This window comes from Schistocerca gregaria, chromosome 1 (assembly GCF_023897955.1).
Source record: "Schistocerca gregaria isolate iqSchGreg1 chromosome 1, iqSchGreg1.2, whole genome shotgun sequence".
In the NCBI taxonomy this organism is placed as follows: Eukaryota; Metazoa; Arthropoda; class Insecta; order Orthoptera; family Acrididae; genus Schistocerca; species Schistocerca gregaria.
In genome coordinates, this window is record NC_064920.1 from 443152191 (window position 1) to 443171711 (window position 19521).

A 19521-nucleotide genomic window follows, 5' to 3' on the forward strand; every position below is an offset into this window, starting at 1 on the left:
TGCTTACAAAGCCATAAGGTATTTCCGGCTTTACATCGAAACCAGACCATTTACACTGTTTACCGATCACAAACCGCTCACTTTCGCATTCTGCAAACGTATGGATACTTTGTCACCTAAACAATTCAGTCAACTGGAATATATAAGCCAGTTCACTACTGATTTACGACGTATTAATAGGGCAGAGAATATGGTGGCAGATTACTTGTCACGAGTTACGGCAATAAAGTATTCAGTGAACTATGCTACAATGGTGAGAGAGCAGAAGGATGAAGCACAACTGCAAGTTTTTCGGCAGAGCATGCCACTGGGTTGAAGTTAAAAAAACTGTGTCCGGAAGGTGAGACAATACAGTTATGGTGCGATACCTCATAGGGACCGCCTGGACCTTTTGTGACGGAGAGCTTGCGCTGGGAAGTATTCAAAGGGTTACATGGTTTGGCTCATCCGGGACCCAGAGCAAGTGTAAAATTAATGACAGAGCGTTTTGTGTGGCCAGGAATTAAGAGAGACTGTCGTAAGTGGGCGCAGACGTGTCTGGATTGTCAGCGATGTAAAGTGGGACGCCATGTGAAGTAGCCAGTGGGTAAAGTTGATGGACCAACTGGTCATTTCGAACATGTGCATCTGGATATTGTTGGATCGTTACCAATGTCCAAAGGCTATTGGTATCTACTGACAACAATTGACAGATTTACGAGGTGGGCAGAAGCAGTCCCCATTTCAGACATATCAGCAGAGACAATCAGTCAGGCGTTCTTGACATTGTGGATAGCATGGTTTGGATGTCCAGAACATGTCACAAAGGACCAAGGACATCAGTTCGAATCCTCCTTGTTGCTGGAGCTGGCAAACATGTGCGGGTTCCGCCGTCACCGTACCACAAGTTATCATCCAGAAAGCAACGGCATGGTAGAGCGATGGCACCAAACACTTAAGACTGCATTAATGTGCCATGGTGAGAATTGGTCAGCAGCTTTTCCACTAGTGTTACTAGGCTTACGCACTGTTTTCAAACCCGACCTCGGAGCATCTACAGCGGAATTACTATACGGGGGAACCTTACGCCTACCTGGAGAGTTTTTCACAAGAGTATAAGCGAGATGAACCTACCGTACTTGTTAATGAGAGTAAGGGCTCAACTGGCTGAGCTTAGGCCACAACCAGTGACACGGCATGGCGTTAGGCCGCCGTTCGTACATCGAGAACTGAGCAAATGCTCGCATGTAATGTTGCGAACTGACGCAGTCAGAACTCCATTGCAGCCGCCATATACGGGACCTTATAAAGTACTACACCATACGGATCAGGCCATGACTATCCTAGTTCGCAATAAGTGTGTTACTGTGTCAATAGACCGGGTGAAGCTGGCTCACTTACTGCTAGAAGATATAAGACAAGAGGAGGAGGTGTGCCTGCAGCAAGACGAGGGGCCCTGCAGCGTGCAACGGATGGTAGGACATCAAGCGAGATGAAGCCGCGAGAGGATACGATGATGGAGGAAGTACAGCCGGAAATTAGCACAAGAGCCGAGCGAAGGGTCCGGTGCCAAGTTTCTGCACATTCCTGGAGCTCCGCTCTTCAAGGAGGGAGCTGTGTGAGAGCACGCAGACGAATAGTTGTGTGTGCACAGTACAGGGGCAACGGCAAAGACTCTAGTGTGCACACAATCATTTACTCTTTGCTTTTTGTTTATTTTGACTTAGATGTTCCATGTTAATGTCTGGATTGCTTGAGAATAAAGTTGAACATTCAGAATAGGAACGAGTCAATCATTAATATAATGGAGCTACCTAGTGACTACAACTGTTTAGTGTATCATTATTAACTAACTTGAACTTGTGATATAAGACATTAGGTAGGCCATTTCAGCCCTGACAGAATGGAAGTTTTGCAGAAAATAGTATGTCCAAAGGCATTCATTAGACAGGAATTATTGATTCTCCATGTGTTATTTGCTTGCAAAGACAAGACTACCTTTCCAACATTCTGAGTCAAGAGCAGATGGTATCCTTGAATTAAGACATTCTAATTTGCATGAGCTAATGGAAAAAAGATCAGTTGGAGGTGCCAGATATTTCCTAACTCTTATTGATGATTATTCAAGGAAGATATTCCCACATTGGCTATTTCAATCAAAACAGCAAAAATTAACAAAGGTGAGAGATGTGATTTTAAAAAACTGTTACAAATAATGATATCAACAGTGCCTAGCCTACAATGTCTTGGGAGTCAGAAATTATTTCCAAAATTAAGCAAGATGAATCAGAAATAGTTGAATCTGAGCCTATTTCTGATGAGAATAATGACGACTCACAATGTATTTTTTACATGATCAAAGCAGCTCAGAAAATTCAAATAAAATTCTCCATCCTCACACCAACGTTAAATGGTCAGAAGATCAACAAGAATTCCAAAACCAATAACAATGAATGCTTATGTGACCTATCACCCTACACATTCCGAGAATTCAGATCCACTCTACAAATAAAGATAATTCAGAGAGGTCATTAGAAGAGGCTCTACAATGTAGAGAATCCCACAATTAGTGTAAAGAAGTTAAAGAAGAATTGCAGTCACAAGCAACAGACACAAAGTGGATTTTCAAGACTAAAAGAATCTCCAAGGTAACATTTTCAGTTAAAAGTACAGATAGTAGTTAAAGGATGTGCTCAAACAAAGGGTGTTAACAATGAAGGGACGTATGCCCCAGTCATCTGCTACATTCATTAAGTATTTGTTTGGTTTAGTTACTAAAATTCACTTGGGCATTGCTACAAGCTGATTTGAAAGAGGAAACTTGTGTCAAAACCCTAGAGATTGATTAACAGCAACTATATTGTGAGGCTTAAAAAAGAAGTTTATGGATTAAAACTGGAATAGTAATCTAAACGAAGCACTCTTAAACTTGAACTTTACAAGAAGTACAGCAGATCCAAGTGATTATATGAAGAATACTGGAAATTAGATATTAATTGTAGCAAATTATATTTACAACATTTTAGGTTTCAGTAATAATCCATGCGAGAAGGAAAGCTTCAGAAAGAAACTCAATTCATAGCTACAGGTCATGTCAAATTGCTGGACATCAGAATCGCAAGAGATCGCAAAAAGGTATTAGTATGGACAGATCAATCTCATTGTGTAGAATGAATATTGAATAAACACAAGGTGACAAGATTGCAATGTAGTTTCAACACCTTTGGACAACAACCAAATACGATATGAGGCACAAGACAGATAAAGAGAGAAACACCATAAGAAATATTCCCGACAGAGAAGCTATAGGCAATTTGACATAAGTGCAGTTAGGAACCAGAGCTGACCTGACACTTGCAATTGCAGTAGTAAGTCACTTCATGTCAGATTTTCTGAAAATGATCTCATCCTCAGTTTTAGAAAGACACAACATAGTCATTTCTGTACATTGAGGGATACAGCATGAATGATAAGTGTAACATATGATGAGGAAATGATAAATAAGACAGAAACTTCAATATTCTTAGGTGTCCATATAGTGATGAGAATTAAACTGAAAAAAGCACTTTTCAGAATGCAGTCTTTTTTTCTATGGTGTTTTCTTCCACAAGTGACTGGAAAGAGGTCCAGTTAAGTGACATCATGAAATGAAAACTTGCAGAATTAAGCAGCTCAAAAGCAGAAGAGATTTATGGTTTATCTAATTCTGTAAATAACAAAAATTAATACTTTTTTAAAATAAAAACAGAAGACATTACATTACTAGTTGTTCCATAGATCATGAATATGACATTTCTGTGGCAGAATAATGCACCCTTTTCTTTGTCAAAGTCAGATTTCACCCAGTATAGTGAAGATCATCCATTCTTCTAGGTTGTAGCTATGCACTTCTCTGTTATTTTTGGATTGGGATTATAACAAATTTCAAAAGTGATTACATGTATTGTAAAGGTACTATGAATATCCTGAGTTTCTTAAATAAATGTCTGCAAGGGGTCTTTGGTGGGCTCCAGCTATTACTCTGATTATATAAGTTTTTGTGCAATGAATACTTTGTCTCTTACTGATGAATTACGCCAACATATGATGCCACATGAAAGCTGTGAATGAAAACAGGTATAGTATGCTAATTTACCAATATGCTTGTCACCAAAATCTGCAATAACCCTAATAGCATAAGTAGCTGAACCTAGCCATTTCAGCATGGCATCAATATGTTTCTTCCAATTCAATTTCTCATCAATGCACTCGCCCAGAAATTTTGAATATTCTGCCTTCGCAACAGACTTCTGTTCAAAGTCTATATTTATCGATGGTGTTATGCCAGAATTGTATATACGGTGTTTTCTCAAAACTTAGTGTTAGTCCGTTTACAAAGAACCACTTAACAATTTTTGAAAGACATTATTTACAATTTCCTCAGCTAATTCTTGTATGATGTGTGTCATTACTATACTTGTATCATAAGCAAAAAGAACTAGCTTTCCATCCTTATGAATATAGAGTGGCAGGTCATATGCAAAGCTACCCTTGAATACATTACTTTTTCAAGAATTTTGGATACAGCTGTTAGAAGTGAGACTGGGTGGTAGTACTTGTTAACATGGCAGCTATACTCTTTTTTACACAATGGTTTAACAATAGTACATTTCAGTCTACCTGGAAAAACGCCCTTTTTCGGTGAGCTACTACATATGTGGCTGAGAATCCTACTTACCTGTTGGGAACAAGCATCTAATAATCTGTTGGAAATGCCACCAATCTCAAGCGAGCTTTTTCTTTTGAGTGAATTTATTATTTTCCTAATTTCAACAGGACAGGTGGGTTGAATTTCAATTTTATCAAATCGAATAGGTATTGCCTCTTTCATATACAGTCTTGCATTTCCTAATGAATAGCTGGATCCTTGTTTCTCTACAACGCTTACGAAATGATTATTAAAATATTTATTCTTCTGACTTTTTGTTAACAAACTGTACATTGAGTTTTATTCATAAACAGCTTCCTGTGCTCTCAGTTGCCTTGTTTCCCTTTTAACAATACTCCAGATTGTTTTGATTGTATTATCAGAGGTGCTAATCTCAGACATAATCCACATACTTCAATAACTTCTCTTAATGAAGTACAGTAGTTTTTATGTTTGACTGTTTCTGGATCATTACTTCTTCTAGCTATAAGATACAATTCCCTTTTCTGTTTACAAGATATTTTTATCCCTTTAGTAAGCCATGGCATTTAGGCAGTTTCCTATAGTTAAGTTTCACTGTTTTCTTAGAGAAACTGTTCTCAACTATACTCAAAAGAGTATCATGAAACAGATTAAATTTTAAATTAGTGTCAGCTTACCTGTGCATCTCATCCCAGTATATAACTGGGGTCGACAGTAGCGTCCAATCCCACGCGTCGGCTTTGACCCATGACGTAAGTGTGTTGTCGTGTGTGACGTCATGACGGCAAGGAGTTTGGTTTGTGAGTGTGGCGTGTTTGTAGATGTCGTCGTGTTGTGGTTTGTTGAGCTTTCTGGTGGTATGTTCAGGGTTTTCGTTTGTGTGGTGTAATGGGCTCAGTTTGCTTTTGCTCATTATCCAGAATTCTTCGAGTGTCGGCGTGTTTGTAGTGGAATTCGTTTCAGTGCGTTAACGATTCTGTGTGAAGATTAATTTAGTGTTGTTTGCTGTACATTGTGTGTTAATTTTAGTAAAATTAATCGGTTGTTGTTTTTGTTCAGGAATGGATATGACGGATAAAATTAACAGTGTGCAGGTCAAGGGAAGTGTTCGATCCCAATGTGTGGCTGTGTATGTTGATATTGGTATCTGGAGATGTTTTTGAGCTATATAGGCCAAGGGAAGTGTTTGATCCTGATTTATGGGATCGGGAGCTGCTGTTGAACTATATAGGTCAAGGGAAGTGTCCCATTCCAGATGATATTGTGTTTAGTGGTATTTGGGGAGTTTTGTGATGTCGGTTTTTTTCGTCGTTTTGTTTGGTTTTGTATGGGGGTGGGTGTCTAAATGTGTGTATATTTAGTTTGCCCCCACCTAAAAACACCCCATTTCCCACACTTGTCCCGTTAGTGTCAATAGGCTTTTTGTGGAAAGTATGTGTGTTTGTTTTTCCTGTATTTTCGTCCTCATGATGTGTACATACTGACTTTATAAGCGCCATATTGGAATCGTGGTTTATGGTCGTTTCCGCCATATTTGTGACGTCATGGGTCAAAGCAGACAGGCGGGATCGGACGCTTCCGTATTTCCTATAATTGTTGCAAGCTTACTCCAAAAATTTGCAATGGTTAAATCATTAACTGAGCACAGTATTTTGGATGACTGTTTTGTATTATTGGATGGAACTATGCTGTATACTGTAACTAGCTGTGCATCATGATCAGACAGACCATTCTTAACAGGAAAAGTAATAGCATACCTACTCTGTTTGCTTGTAAGCTGGATACTTACTAGTGGTTGTTTCCCAGCATGTTTAAAAATGACAGTGGTCGCACCATTACATAAAAATGGAGATAAGTCATGTCTAACTAACTATCAACCAAGTTCTTTAAAACCTATTCTATTGAAAGTCATAGTGTGCTGCATGCCATTCTAAATCTGTAAGCATCTATCTGCTAACAACATTCTTAGTGATTCTCAACATGGATTTAGACCTGGCTTCCTGACTGCTAAAGCAGTGGAAAACATTATATCCTTTACTTTGTCTGCATTTGCATATTAATTTTGTTTTAAATAGCACATTTGTAGACCTGAGTAAAGTTTTTGATTATGTCCGTCACAGAATTCTATTAAAAAAGCTTTACTTTTATGGTTTTACAGGTAAAGTACTATCTCTGATTGCATCTTTAATAAAAAAACAAATCAGACACTCTGTTTTTTTATATGTGGTGTCCCACAAGGTTTGTTCTTGAACTTTTGCTTTTAATAATTTATGTAAACAATTTGCACAATACAATGCCATGTAAGTCCATATTGTAAGCAGATGACACCATCTTTGTTACAGTACATGAAGCCTAAGACACACAGGAGCACAAAGGTGCAGAACAATTCAGAATATTCAGTATATGGTCCACAATAAATAAGTTATAAATTAACCACTCTAAAACTGTACATATTCTTTTAATAATGACAACTGTAGTATCTCGGTTAAGCACTTTGAGATTCATCTTCATCCAAAATTTAGCTTGGGAAACTCACACTATGTGTACACAAAGTTAGCCCAAGTCACCTTACTGATAAGTAGACTTGGGACTTGTGTAACTGACAAGCAAAAAAAAGGGGGGGGGGGGGGGGGGTCACTCCATGTATGCACTGCTGCTATGGGGTAACGCCTCTGGAGTGAAAAGAATTTTTATGTGCACAAAAAGGCCATTAGATGCGTTCCTGGAGAAAGAAAAAACCTATCAAGTATGGAATACATTAAGGAGCTCAAAATACTGACGACTGCATTTATTCTCGGCAGCTTGGTGCATATCAAGGAAAACCAAGAAAGCCAGGAATTGCAAAGGTCTATACATAAGTATGACACACGTCAAAGGCAGATTATTGACATCGCAAATATTAGCCTTGAAAAAACTGAAATGGTTATGTATGCATAGGGATACACTTATTTAATATGTTACCAACAACAACATAAGGTGTATCACTGAATGTCTTCAGAAACATTCTACACGATAGAATAACTTACAATTTTCAATAAAAATGATCTAATCTTCTAAAATTGCTGTATTATCTGACCACTATATTATTTTAGTTTTTCATAAAATGTTTACTGTGCCATATTGTTTTATTTTTATAATGGTTTCATACTTTATGTTAACATGTAACAAGCATATCTCATAAATATTTGTTAAAATGAGTTTCTCAGCAAGTGTATTGTGTCACATACACGGTTTCTCTGTTTGACACATGTATATTTAATAATTATTATATGTGTCTAGTATAAACCATAATTACATTTTTTTAATATCTAAAATGTATGACTTATTTTGCAATTATATAAATGTATGTAACAAGACATCAATTACATGGAACATACTTAAAGATGAATCAATCAACTTAATCCTATGAGTTAGTTCCAGTAGCTGGAGAACACAGGTAAATTACCAGGACAGGTATGACTCATAAAGTGAAGGTAAACTTCTCTAGGCCAATTGTTATTCTGATGCTATCCTACCAAGGTGGACGCTGGATATTTATTAATGACGAATGGAGTTGATTCATCTTTCCACTTCATGCACAGCGGTGTTGATTCAACCAACCGCCTCTTGCTCCCGCGAATATTTCTGAGGCCCTGTTGTGTGGGTTACTGGTGCAAAAACAAGGTCGACAGGTATACAGAATACACACAAAGACTCAAATGTGATATGGACATTCAAATTGCTACTGTACGTCAACAATGTTGAAACAGCTAGTGTCAAGGTTCCTACAACTTAAGGTAAGTGGACTACTGTACGGTGTACTTCGCGATGTTTTTTTTTTATTATTATTTATAACATCCGGGCGGGACGTATTAGTTAAATCGCGTTCTCTTAAAAACCATATTCACAACATTTATCCACTATCGGAAAATCTGCTTTTCTTTATGACGGGTAATTAGACTCTTCGTCACAGTGTTTACTTACATCCGGATGTGAGGAAATGAAATGTACGATCTGAATTACGACTCTGGTTTGTAAACACCTGTTGATATGTGATCTGTATGGTTCAACTACAGCTTTGCTTACATGCATCTATCGAAGTCGAAGTTTATTTGTACCGCTCGAGGAACTGAAGGTTGGTACAATAAATGAAAGACGCGTAGGAATTCCAGAATACGTGAAAGTGTTTTTTCCCCCCATTAGGTTCAATTCCCATATTTGATGTATTTTCATTCATAAGCACGACTGCGTAAAAGTGTTGTATTATGTTGGTGACAATTTTTTGAGAATGAAGTATTGAATGCTGCCTAAAACAGGGTTACTTTGGATGGTGTGTTTACTTATCGTCATCGTAGAAATAATAATAATAATAATAATAATAATGTACAATGTTGGAACTTTCAGAGTGAGAAAGAAGGAACAATCATCTTCACAACAGCCAACGATTGTTGCTAAAATGCTGTACGTAACCTACTGTTTGTAGAACAGTTTACGGCCATAAATTCGCATTAATTTTTCTTTTGTGACAGACGTTGGTTCGCCCAGCATAATGTGCCATTGTGTTGGTTGCGTATGCCGAAACTTCGAAGCACTAGTGTTTCTATAAACGTTTGTGTAGCATGAAACAACGAGTTATATATATAAAAAAACCTAGCTTGCAAGTCAACAATGGTAGAAAGCTTTTGTTATACGATGACAGTGTTCAGAGGCACTATATATTTAATATGCATGAAAACACTTATTTCTCTGCCACAAGCAGACCAATCATTTGGAAAAAAGAAAATTTGATTATTTCCACTTGATACATAGTTAGGTTTGCTCTTCGGAGCTTGATTTCATGTCTGTCTTGTATTGACTTTAGAACCCTAATTACTGTAAGGCGTAATGCATTTTTAGGACTGATAATGGTTGTATTCCAAAGGCCTTACCATGCGTCTGGAGTCTTGACGTAAGATGTAGGCTGTACATTATCTCAGTATGCCCAGTGCAAGTTGTTGAATAGTTAGCTTCGCTACTCGTGAAGTTCCAAGAGAATTATGTTCTATCGTTAATTGTTACATTATTTACGTTTTTGTTATTGCTCTTGATGATCATGATTGTCTTGAACAGGAACTGCGTCTACTGCAATTACTAGAGTAGGAAGATCATGCTGACTATATAATATAGTACATAACCATTACCTGTACTAAAACTTAATAGGTTTTTAGTTTCGTAACTCCCAACCTTTCATTTTGTAAGGTACTTAGAGACCGTAATTTTTTTTTACAAATTTACTGTTGCAACAAACATAACCTACACTACTACCCTGTGATACATAGTTCATCATCCACATGTGGTCTGAGAGACCTCAAAAAAGTAGCCTATTTATTATGTAGAAATTAAATAATTGACATGGAAAATTTTAATAAATACTTTCAAAAAACAAATTAACTCATTAACAAGAAACATAACTGCCAAAAACTAAGAATTTGTTTCTTACTTATGAAAAATACCCATTGTGTTCTGGTTTAACCCAATTTTTTTCCACAGATATTGTTACTTTAGGAACACATTTATATAATTCAAATAAGAATTTGAGAACAAACACATGCATTCCATGAAACTGCAAACAACACACAGAGGACATAAATCCTGTAGATTCTGTTTATTACATACTCCCATTACACGGAATTACAAGACATATTTGCACTACTTACCACAGAGATATATATTCATGTATGGTGCCAACTGTGGCAAGTTTTTGCGAGACTGGCACATGTATGCAGTTTTTTCCCTGTTACTGGAAGGACATGTATAGCACACATAACACTTCTGGAGTTTCTCTTCAAAGTGTTATTCCTTTTGAGTACCCAAAATTCTCCCAACGCAGGCAAGAGTTCCAATCGTGAGATGATTGTTGGTAACTCGAATTTTGTTAATGGTCTAACGAGCTTCATTGCAAGCATTTTCATGAAAGGTAGTCTGCAAAGTGGTTGATGGTTTTTGTAAGAGCCATAGGTTACATATGTATTTACTGCACTAATGTCACTGGTCTGGAAAAAAAATGTCAATTGACCATGAGCAAATTTGATGACCACAACTATACAGAGCACACTTTTTATCCAAGCAATCTGTATGACACTTGGTTTTATTGTAACAGGTAAGGATCTCTAGCTTACCACTTGCACTGTCAGTGCCCCTACAGTGATGTGTGGAAGATACCAACACTATTGCTTTATTCTTCATTGATACCAGGGAAGTCAACATCATATTATTTCTGAACTCTTAGAGCTCTGAACCCACTTTTATAGTGTTATGTGGTAGAAATGTATGTTGTGTCTCTTTCTTGTTTGTATTTACTGTACTACCAAAAGTCAGATCTTTTTCCACCAGTATTTTCAGCAACTCAGTGGATCCAAACCTATTATCAGCTATGGTATTCCTATTGAAATACTGAAGATGATTTGTTAGCTGAATAAGAGCTTATATAGCTTTCAGAAAAGTATTTTCCTCATATGGATCCCACCCCTCGCCCCACCCCCTCCAGTGTATAAATAGGCATTACGAAAATATTTATTTATTTTAAATTTGCATCATCCACAGAACCCTGTCAACATTGGCACAGCAAAGTGTCGTGTGGTATACACATCCTGGCAGTTCTGCATGTAGTAGCTTCAACTTTCACTCATAGTTGGCAGTGCAAACCAAGAAGCTAAATGGTGGTGATGAGTTGCCTTGTTCAGATGAAGGAAGTGCTTCTTTAGCTTACCAATTGAATCGATTTTTACCACATAAGTTTTGTGGAATTCCATTGGATTCACATACCTCATCAGTGTCAGTTTGTGACACCTTTTCATTGTATTCCTTCTTGTCATCACTTATCTCAAGCAGGTGCTGAATCATGATCAGTTCAGGTGCTGAATCATGATCAGTGTTTAGTGCAGATTCTTTCTCTTCTTTCTTCTTCTAACCACTGCATTACCATAAATAAAAATCAGGATCATCCACCTTAATCTCTTCAGAAGGACCAGCTGCCAGTGACTCAGCTACTATCCAGGTGCAGTCTCTCAGTCCACAAACAAAACGTTGCAAGCCACAAAGTTGCACCTTGTAGGAAAACTGCAACGAAACAAACTCAGAGGCACTAACTGACAACAACGAAGGATTATGTGTCCGTGCAGCTGTGCAACTTGATTAGTTTAAATGATACAAATGGTACTTCCAACCTCAGAGGTCTGACATATCATTTCCTTTTTTATGATGATCGCATCCTTTTGGGTAAAATATTCTGGAGGCAAACTAGCGACCCATTCGGTTCTCCAGGGAGGGGGAGGGGGCTGGGGGAGACTACACAGGAATATGTCATCGTTAGGAGAAACAAAGCTGGCATTCTATGGAGCAGAGCATGGAATGTTAGTTCCCTTAATCACATAGGTAGGTCAGAAAATTCAAAAAGGGGAAATGGATAGGTTGAAGTTACATATAGGCTAATTAGATAGGTTTGGTGGCAGGAGGAACAGGACTTCAGGTCAGGTAAATGCAAGATTACAAATGAAAAGTCCAATTGGGTTAATGCAGGATTAGGTTTAATAATAAATAAGAAAGTAGGAAGGTGAGTAACCAACTATGAACAGCACAGTGAGCATATTACCGTAGCCAAGATAGACATGAAGCCAATGCATATTACATTAGTATAGGTTTATATGCCAACTAGCACATATATGGTGAAGAGATTGAGGAAATGTATTCTGAGATAAGCAAAATAATTCAGATAGTTAAAGGAGGCGTTTTTTTTATTTTTTATTTTTTTTTGGGGGGGGGGGGGGGGGCTAGAATTCAACTGTAGAAAAAAAAGTGAGAAAAGGAAAAATACTAGGTGACTGGATTGATTTTTTTTTTTTGGGGGGGGGGGGGGGGGGCAAGGCATGACAGACGAACCAGACTGGTAGAATGTTGCTCAGAGCATAATTTAATCATCACTAATACTTGGTTTAAAAATCTTAAAATGAATTTGTGTACGTGGAAGAAGATTTAGGAACCAGATTTTAAACTGTAAGATATTTGCAGGGGCAGATGTGGACTCTAACCACATGGTTACGAACTGTAGATTAATACTGAAGAAATTGCAGAAAGGTAGGAAATTAAGGTGATTGGACCTGAATAAGTTGAAAGAACCACCAGCAATTTGTTTAGAATCTGTACAATGTAGGAAAAGACAGATTCTACTTACCATAAAGAAGACACATCAAGCTGCAGGCAGGCAAAGTTACAAGCCACTTACCTAAAGCTTTTGGCCACAGCCTTCATCAGTAAAAAAGAGACACACACACACACACCATTCACAAACACTAGCAAGCATACCTCATGACAGCCAACTCCAGCATCTTTTTTTTTTTTTTAGATTAGATATACTTTCATTCCAATTGATCTATAGTGAGGTGGTCCTCCAGGATGTAGAACATGCCAGAAAAACAATAATACATGACAAATATTTACAACTAAACAAATAAGCTGATGTACCTTCCACAGGTCCCAAGTGGAATGATCGTCTTTTTTTTTTTTTTTAAAAAAAAAAAAAAAACCTTGTATGTAAGGATTATTTTACAACACTCATTTACTAAGATTGCATTAATGCACTGAATTTAAAATTAAAAAAATATATATATTATAAGGTGATAAACATATAATAGAACTACTACAATACTTGGTTACAGTGAACACATTACTGCGCTGAAATCAAGCTCAAGCAGAAGTTAGAGATTATATTCAAACCAGTTGGTTCTACTGACAATTCATCAATGGAGTAGAAGGAGTTGGCCACCAATAAATTCTTGAGACTTCTCTTAAACTGACTTTCATTGGTTGTTAAGCTTTTTATGGCTGTTGGCAAGGGCTGCAATTCTGGCCCAAAATGTAGGAATTGGCTGTTGTGTGTGGATGAGGTGTGCTTTTTTTTACTGATGAAAGCTGTGGCCAAAAGCTTTATGTAAGTGTCCTGTAATTGTCCCTGTCTGCAACTAGATGTGTCTTCTTTATGGTAAGCAGCTATCTTGCCTTTTCCTACATTGTAGACTTTCGTACCTGGAGTTTCAATTGCTTGTTTAGAATCTGAGATTGTTGAGAATTTCAGAGGGAGCATTGTTAGGCAATGCTTGACTACAGCAAAGGAAAGGAATACTATAGAAGACAGATGGGTACCTTTGAGAGATGAAATAGTGAAAGCAGCAGAGGATCAAATAGGTAAAAAGACAAGAGATAGTATGGATAACACAGGAGACATTGAATTTAATTGATGAAAGGAGAAAATAGAAAAATGCAGCAATTGAAGCAGGTAAAAACGAATACAAATGCTCAAAAAATAAGATTGATAGGAAGCACAAAATGGCTGAGCAAGAATGGCTAGAGGACCAAAGTAGGGATTTAAGCATATTTCACTAGGTAAGAGGTAGATAATGCCTACAGGAAAATTAAAGAGGCCTTTTGGGAAAAGAGACTCAGCTGTATGAATATTAAGAGCTTAAACAACAATATGGGAATTGTGAGTCCACCTTGACGCTAAACGCTTTGTTATTTGTTTACTTATTTATTCCTAAAATTAGTTTCAGTAACAAATATCGCCATCATCAGTGGTTTTTTTAAATCTAAAACATGCAGAAAATAGCATAGTTAAGCAGCACATTATTACATTTTTGCTGTAAAAATGTGTGTTCTATAAATCTAAAGCATGAAGAAAATAGTATAGTTATACAAGCACTGTAACATAGTATTACATTTTTACTGTAAAAATGTAATAATGTGTAAGTTTTGTATAAGTATTCTATTTTCTGTATGTTTTAGATTTAAAGAACCCACCAATGATGGCGATATTTGTTGTTGGAACTAGTTTGAGGAAATAATAAGTGAACAAATAACAAAGTGTTTTGCATGAAGCTGGACTCACAATTCCCATATTTTTGTTTTCCTATGCAAACATGGACCAAATGGAAGAGCTCCAAAAATAAAGTTATTGATATCAAGAGCTTAGATGGAAAGCCAGTCCTAAGCAAAGGAGGGAAAGCTCAAAGGTGGCAGGATTATAGGCTATAGAGGGTCTGTGAAGGGAGATGAACATGGAGGCATATTATAGAAAGTGAAATGGGTGTAGATAAAGGTGAAGTGGGAGAAATGATGCTGCGAGAAGAAATTGTTAGAGCTCTGAAAGATCTAAGTTGGATCAAGGCCCTGGCAGTAAATTATATTTATCAGAACTACTGGTGGCCTTGGGAGAGCCAGCCATAACAAAACTCTTCTATCTGTAGTGCAAAATGTACGAGACAGGCGAAATACTCTCAGGCTCCAAGAAGAATATAATAATTCCAATTACAAAAAAAGCTATTGCTGACAGGTGTGAAAATTACAGAACTGTCAGTTTAATAAGTTATGGGTGTAAAATACTAACACAAATTCTTTAGATAAAAATGAAAAAACTGGTAGAAGCTGACTTCAGAGAAGATCAGTTTGGATTCCGAAGTAATGTAGGAACATGTAAGGCAATACTGACCCTATGCCTTATCTTAGAAGATAGGTCAAGGAAAAGCAAACCTATGTTTATAGCATTCCTAGAGAAAGCTCTTGACAGTGTCAACTGGAATACTCTCTTTGAAATTCTGAGAGTAACAGAGGTAAAATACGGGGAGTGAAGGGCTATTTACAACTTGTACAGAAACCATACATTGGTCATAAAAGTTGAATGGCATGAAAGGGGAGCAGTGGTTGAGAAGAGATTGAGACAGGGGTGTAGCCTATCGCCGATATCATTCAGTCTTTACATTGAACAAGTAGTAAAGGAAACCAAAGGAAAATTTGAAGTAAGAATTAATGTTCAGGGAGAAGAAATAAAATATTTGAAGTTCGTGAATGACATTGTAATTCTGTCAGATACAGCAAAGCAATTGGAAGAGCAGGAATGGACAGTGTCAGGGAGAGGAATATATGAGAAGAATATCATCATAAGCAAAACAAGGATAATGGAATGTAGTCAAATCAAATCAGGTGATGCTAATGGAGTTAGATTAGGAAACAGATGCTTTAAGTAGTAGGTGATTTTTGCTATTTAGGCCACAAAATAATTGATAATGGACAAAGTAGAGACAATATAATATGTAGATTGGCAATGGCAAAGAAAGCATTTCTGTAAAAGAGAAATTTGTTAACATGGAACATAGATAAGGTATTTGTCTGGAATGTAGACATGCACAGAAGTGAAACATGGATGATGAACAGTTTAGACAAGAAGAGAATAGAAGCTTTTGAAATGTGGTGCAGTGGAAGAATGCTGAAAATTAGAGGGGTAGATCACATAACAAATGAGGTGGTAGAATATAATTGAATTAGGGGGACAAGAAATTTGTGGCACACGTCAAGGGATCACAAATGTAGTTTTGGAGCAAAGTGGGGGAGGGGGTGGGGGGGAATCATAGAGGCAGGCCAAGAGATGATAAATAGATTAAGAAGACTGTAGGTTGTAGTACTTCAGAGATGAAGATGTCTACACAGGACAGAGTAACACAGAAAATTGCATCAAACCAGTCTTTAGGCAGAAGACTACAATAACTATCCACTTGATGAGGGTAATGTGTACTGATTGGAAAAAAAAATGTAGATACCATCTAACAATTGAATGCTATCAATAGTTCACTTATGATGATACCATTAACGGCAATTGCTTAAACTGCTCCACAGATTGTAAATGGTTTCTGTGAAGGCTTTAATGGTTAACTGTTAGGAGAAATTTTTATGTCACTTTTTCAGTTTTAAATTTTCATTTTCTTCTTTTATTGATGGAAAAGTTTCAGATCTGAGTTGTAGAAAAAGGAACAAGGTCCCGCAGATAAATTTGTGAGAACCTGAATAAAAGAGCAGTTCATGTGGATCTTCATGTTAACTGTTTACTAAGTAACTTAAAATTTTATTTGCTGTCCCCCAAGAACCAGTAAATAGCAGTCGGTTTACAAACTGTAATTCACTTTTCTGATAATTAAGTTTATGAATTATGCATTTGTTTGTAAATATTGTCAACTGACTGTTACTGTCCAGCCCTCCAATATTCAACAGGATCTTCAAAAAGATACATATTGTAGTGCTAAAAAAGACGAGATCTTTTGGAAACTGTAAATTAGGCTAGTTTCTAATAGTAATTACTATAAGCTGAAGCAAATTGCTGACAGTTTTCATTTATATTCATTGGGACTTGAAGTTTGTAATAAACATAAATGTAGTAAAATCCTTAAGCACAGGCTTTTGTAAAAGTAAGGCCCTCGTAGAATTAATGTTTTGTGAGTGCAATTTTTATTCTCAGAGAGAAAATATAAATCTTCAAAATCATCCCCTACTTAGTTATGGCAGCTGTGTACAGGGTGACCAGCTCTTTGGGAATATCCTGGTGCAATCAATCTGCTGTTGTCTGCTTCCAGTCTTTTAGTTTCATCTCAGAATGGTGGGGTATCTGTATTACATGGCAGACTAGGCCACACACACACACACACACACACACACACACACACACACACACACACACACAGAGAGAGAGAGAGAGAGAGAGAGAGAGAGAGAGAGAGAGAGAGAGAGAGTGTGTGTGTGTGTGTGTGTGTGTGTGTGTGTGTGTGTGTGTGTGCGCACAAACACAGCTATTTCATTGTTAAGGAAGAATGTATAATGGAAGGGAAGGAGAAAGTGAAAACCCAGTATTAGTTTATAGCAACACTCGCCCCCTAAATAACACTGAAGTGGCTTCTGACCTTAATATTCCCATCTGACTGACAGGTGACCACCAACAGTGTTACTTATCATGCTTTATGGTACACTGTGGAGAAGTCTGAAATGCAAACATTTATGACTAACATTGTAGTAACTGCCTCTCCTTCTTTGACAGTCTAGTAGTAATAGTGTTGGAAGTTTGTGTGTCTGTGAGAAATGGAATAGGGTACCTCCCAGGCTTAGGGTCACTTCAGTGACAAGCATTAGATTCCTTAGCTGTGGGTATAGATTATAGAATCATACAAGAATATGAAAAACTATATTTTGGTTGTATATCTGAAAACATTTTTGTTGTTCCAATTATGCAGCTGCTATCATAAAGAGAATATTGACAACTTGTTTGAAGGATCAGCTCATGCTTATCACAATGAATTATTATGTGTGCTGTTATTTATGTCACACTCCATGCAACAATATTTATTTTGCTTCGTCAGCGTATAATCTCTCTCTCTCTCTCTCTCTCTCTCTCTCTCTCTCTCTCTCTCTCTCTCTGTCTGTCTGTCTTTCTTTTTAAATACTGTACTCCAGTTGGGAACATTAAGTAGAAATAGGCTACCTTGACAAGTTTCACTTAATATGTTTCTAAATGTAAAATTGTTGTAAAACAAAAATAATTTGTTGATGCTAGAAAAAATTTACAAGTGTGATTGCAAATATTTTGACCTAATGTAAATCATGTGGCCCAGAAAAATGTTTCGCATATTTAGTTACTTTTTTGTACTACTCGTAAAATTATATGTCCTCATTACTTGCCATAATAATATGGATGCACTGAAAAACAAACTTCGTAATAAGTATCATCTTATTACAAGGCAGTTGCTTTCAGTACTAATTTTTTGCAACCTAACAAAGAAATTAATATATGGTAGAGGTAATGTCTGTACTGAACAGATATTTGAAAGTTGTGCAGCATTAGTTGAATTTAGTGAAACTAAACTTCTAATTGCTGTTGTTTATAGGTCCCCTAAATCCGACTTCAGAGCGTTTTTGCTTAAGCTAGAGAGGGTTCTTCATTCACTTTGCAGGAAGTACCAGAAATTAGTTACATGTGGTGACTTCAATATTAATTTTGTATATGATTGTGCAAGAAAAAGGATGTTGGTATGTCTCCTAAATTCATATGATCTGATGCAAACTGTGTTTTTTCCAACTAGGGTGCAGGAGTTGCTTTCCATCAGAACATTCTAAACGGGGGTACTGACAGTAATGGACAGCCCGGTTGGCTGACTAGTGGGATAAGGATATCATGTAGAACAAAGTGGGAATTATAGCAAAATGTTAGAAGTAGTCACAATCAAGCTACAGTAGCCCATTACAAACAGTATTGTAAGGCGCTTAAAAATGTTATTAGCAAGGCAAAAAGTATGTGGTATGCAAATAGAATAGCTAATTCACAGGATAAAATTAAAGCCATATGGTCAGTTGTAAAGGAAGAGTCTGGCCAGCAGCACAAGGTCGATGATATAAAGTCAGTTCGCAGTAATAATATTTCTGTTACTGATAAATCAGATATATGTACAATATTTAACAATTATTTTCTGAGCATTGCTGGTGAATTAAATAAAAATTTAGTTTCTACAGGAAATCATATAAATTTCTTAGCAAATGCCTTTCCAAGATTGACGTCTGAAATACTCTTCTGCGATACAGACAAGGGGGAGATTGAGTCAATAATTAAATCACTGAAGACTAAGGACTCTCATGGTTATGATGGAGTGTCTAGCAGAATATTTAAGTACTGTGCTGCGCATGTTAGCCCTGTATTTAGCCATATTTGTAATTTTTCCTTTAGGAATGGTCAGTTTCCTGAGTGATTAAAGTACTCAGTAGTAAAGCCGCTTTATAAAAAGGGAGAAAGGGATAATGTAGATAATTTTAGCCCTATTTCTATGCCATCAGTGTTTGCAAAAGTTATCAAAAAGGCTGTATATTTAAGGTTAATTGATCATTTTATATCAAACGATTTGCTGTCAGATGTACTGTTCGGCTTTAGAAGTCATTTGACAACTGAAAGTGCTATATTCTCTTTACTCTGTGAGGTACTGGATGTGCTAAATAAAAAGTTTCGAACGCTTGGCGTATTTTTTGTTTTAACAAAGGCATTTGACTGTGTTGATCTA

The 19521-nt window shown here is 36.9% G+C and overlaps 1 protein-coding gene and 1 long non-coding RNA gene across 9 annotated transcripts in view; one reads left to right on the forward strand and one right to left on the reverse strand.

The window, feature by feature from the left end:
- Window positions 1-6858: 6858 nt before the first annotated feature.
- Window positions 6859-8669, reverse strand: LOC126351846 (uncharacterized). The gene is made up of 2 exons (XR_007565187.1): window positions 8612-8669; window positions 6859-8295 (listed from the first exon to the last, which is right to left on the reverse strand). It is a non-coding gene; the product is annotated as an uncharacterized LOC126351846 (long non-coding RNA).
- Window positions 8289-19521, forward strand: part of LOC126351714 (tyrosine-protein kinase Shark) — a 146185-nt gene continuing 134952 nt past the window's right edge. For 2 of the 8 annotated variants that reach the window (XM_050002627.1, XM_050002631.1), the window contains exon 1: window positions 8289-8424. In XM_050002627.1, coding sequence (XP_049858584.1) covers window positions 8386-8424 — 39 coding nt within the window. In that variant the 5' untranslated portion in view covers window positions 8289-8385. Of the gene's footprint in view, window positions 8425-8645; window positions 8763-8827; window positions 8958-9022; window positions 9089-9207; window positions 9299-9583; window positions 9763-19521 lie in introns of those variants that run through there. The other 6 variants (XM_050002635.1, XM_050002632.1, XM_050002628.1 and 3 more) reach the window with 6 other exon arrangements.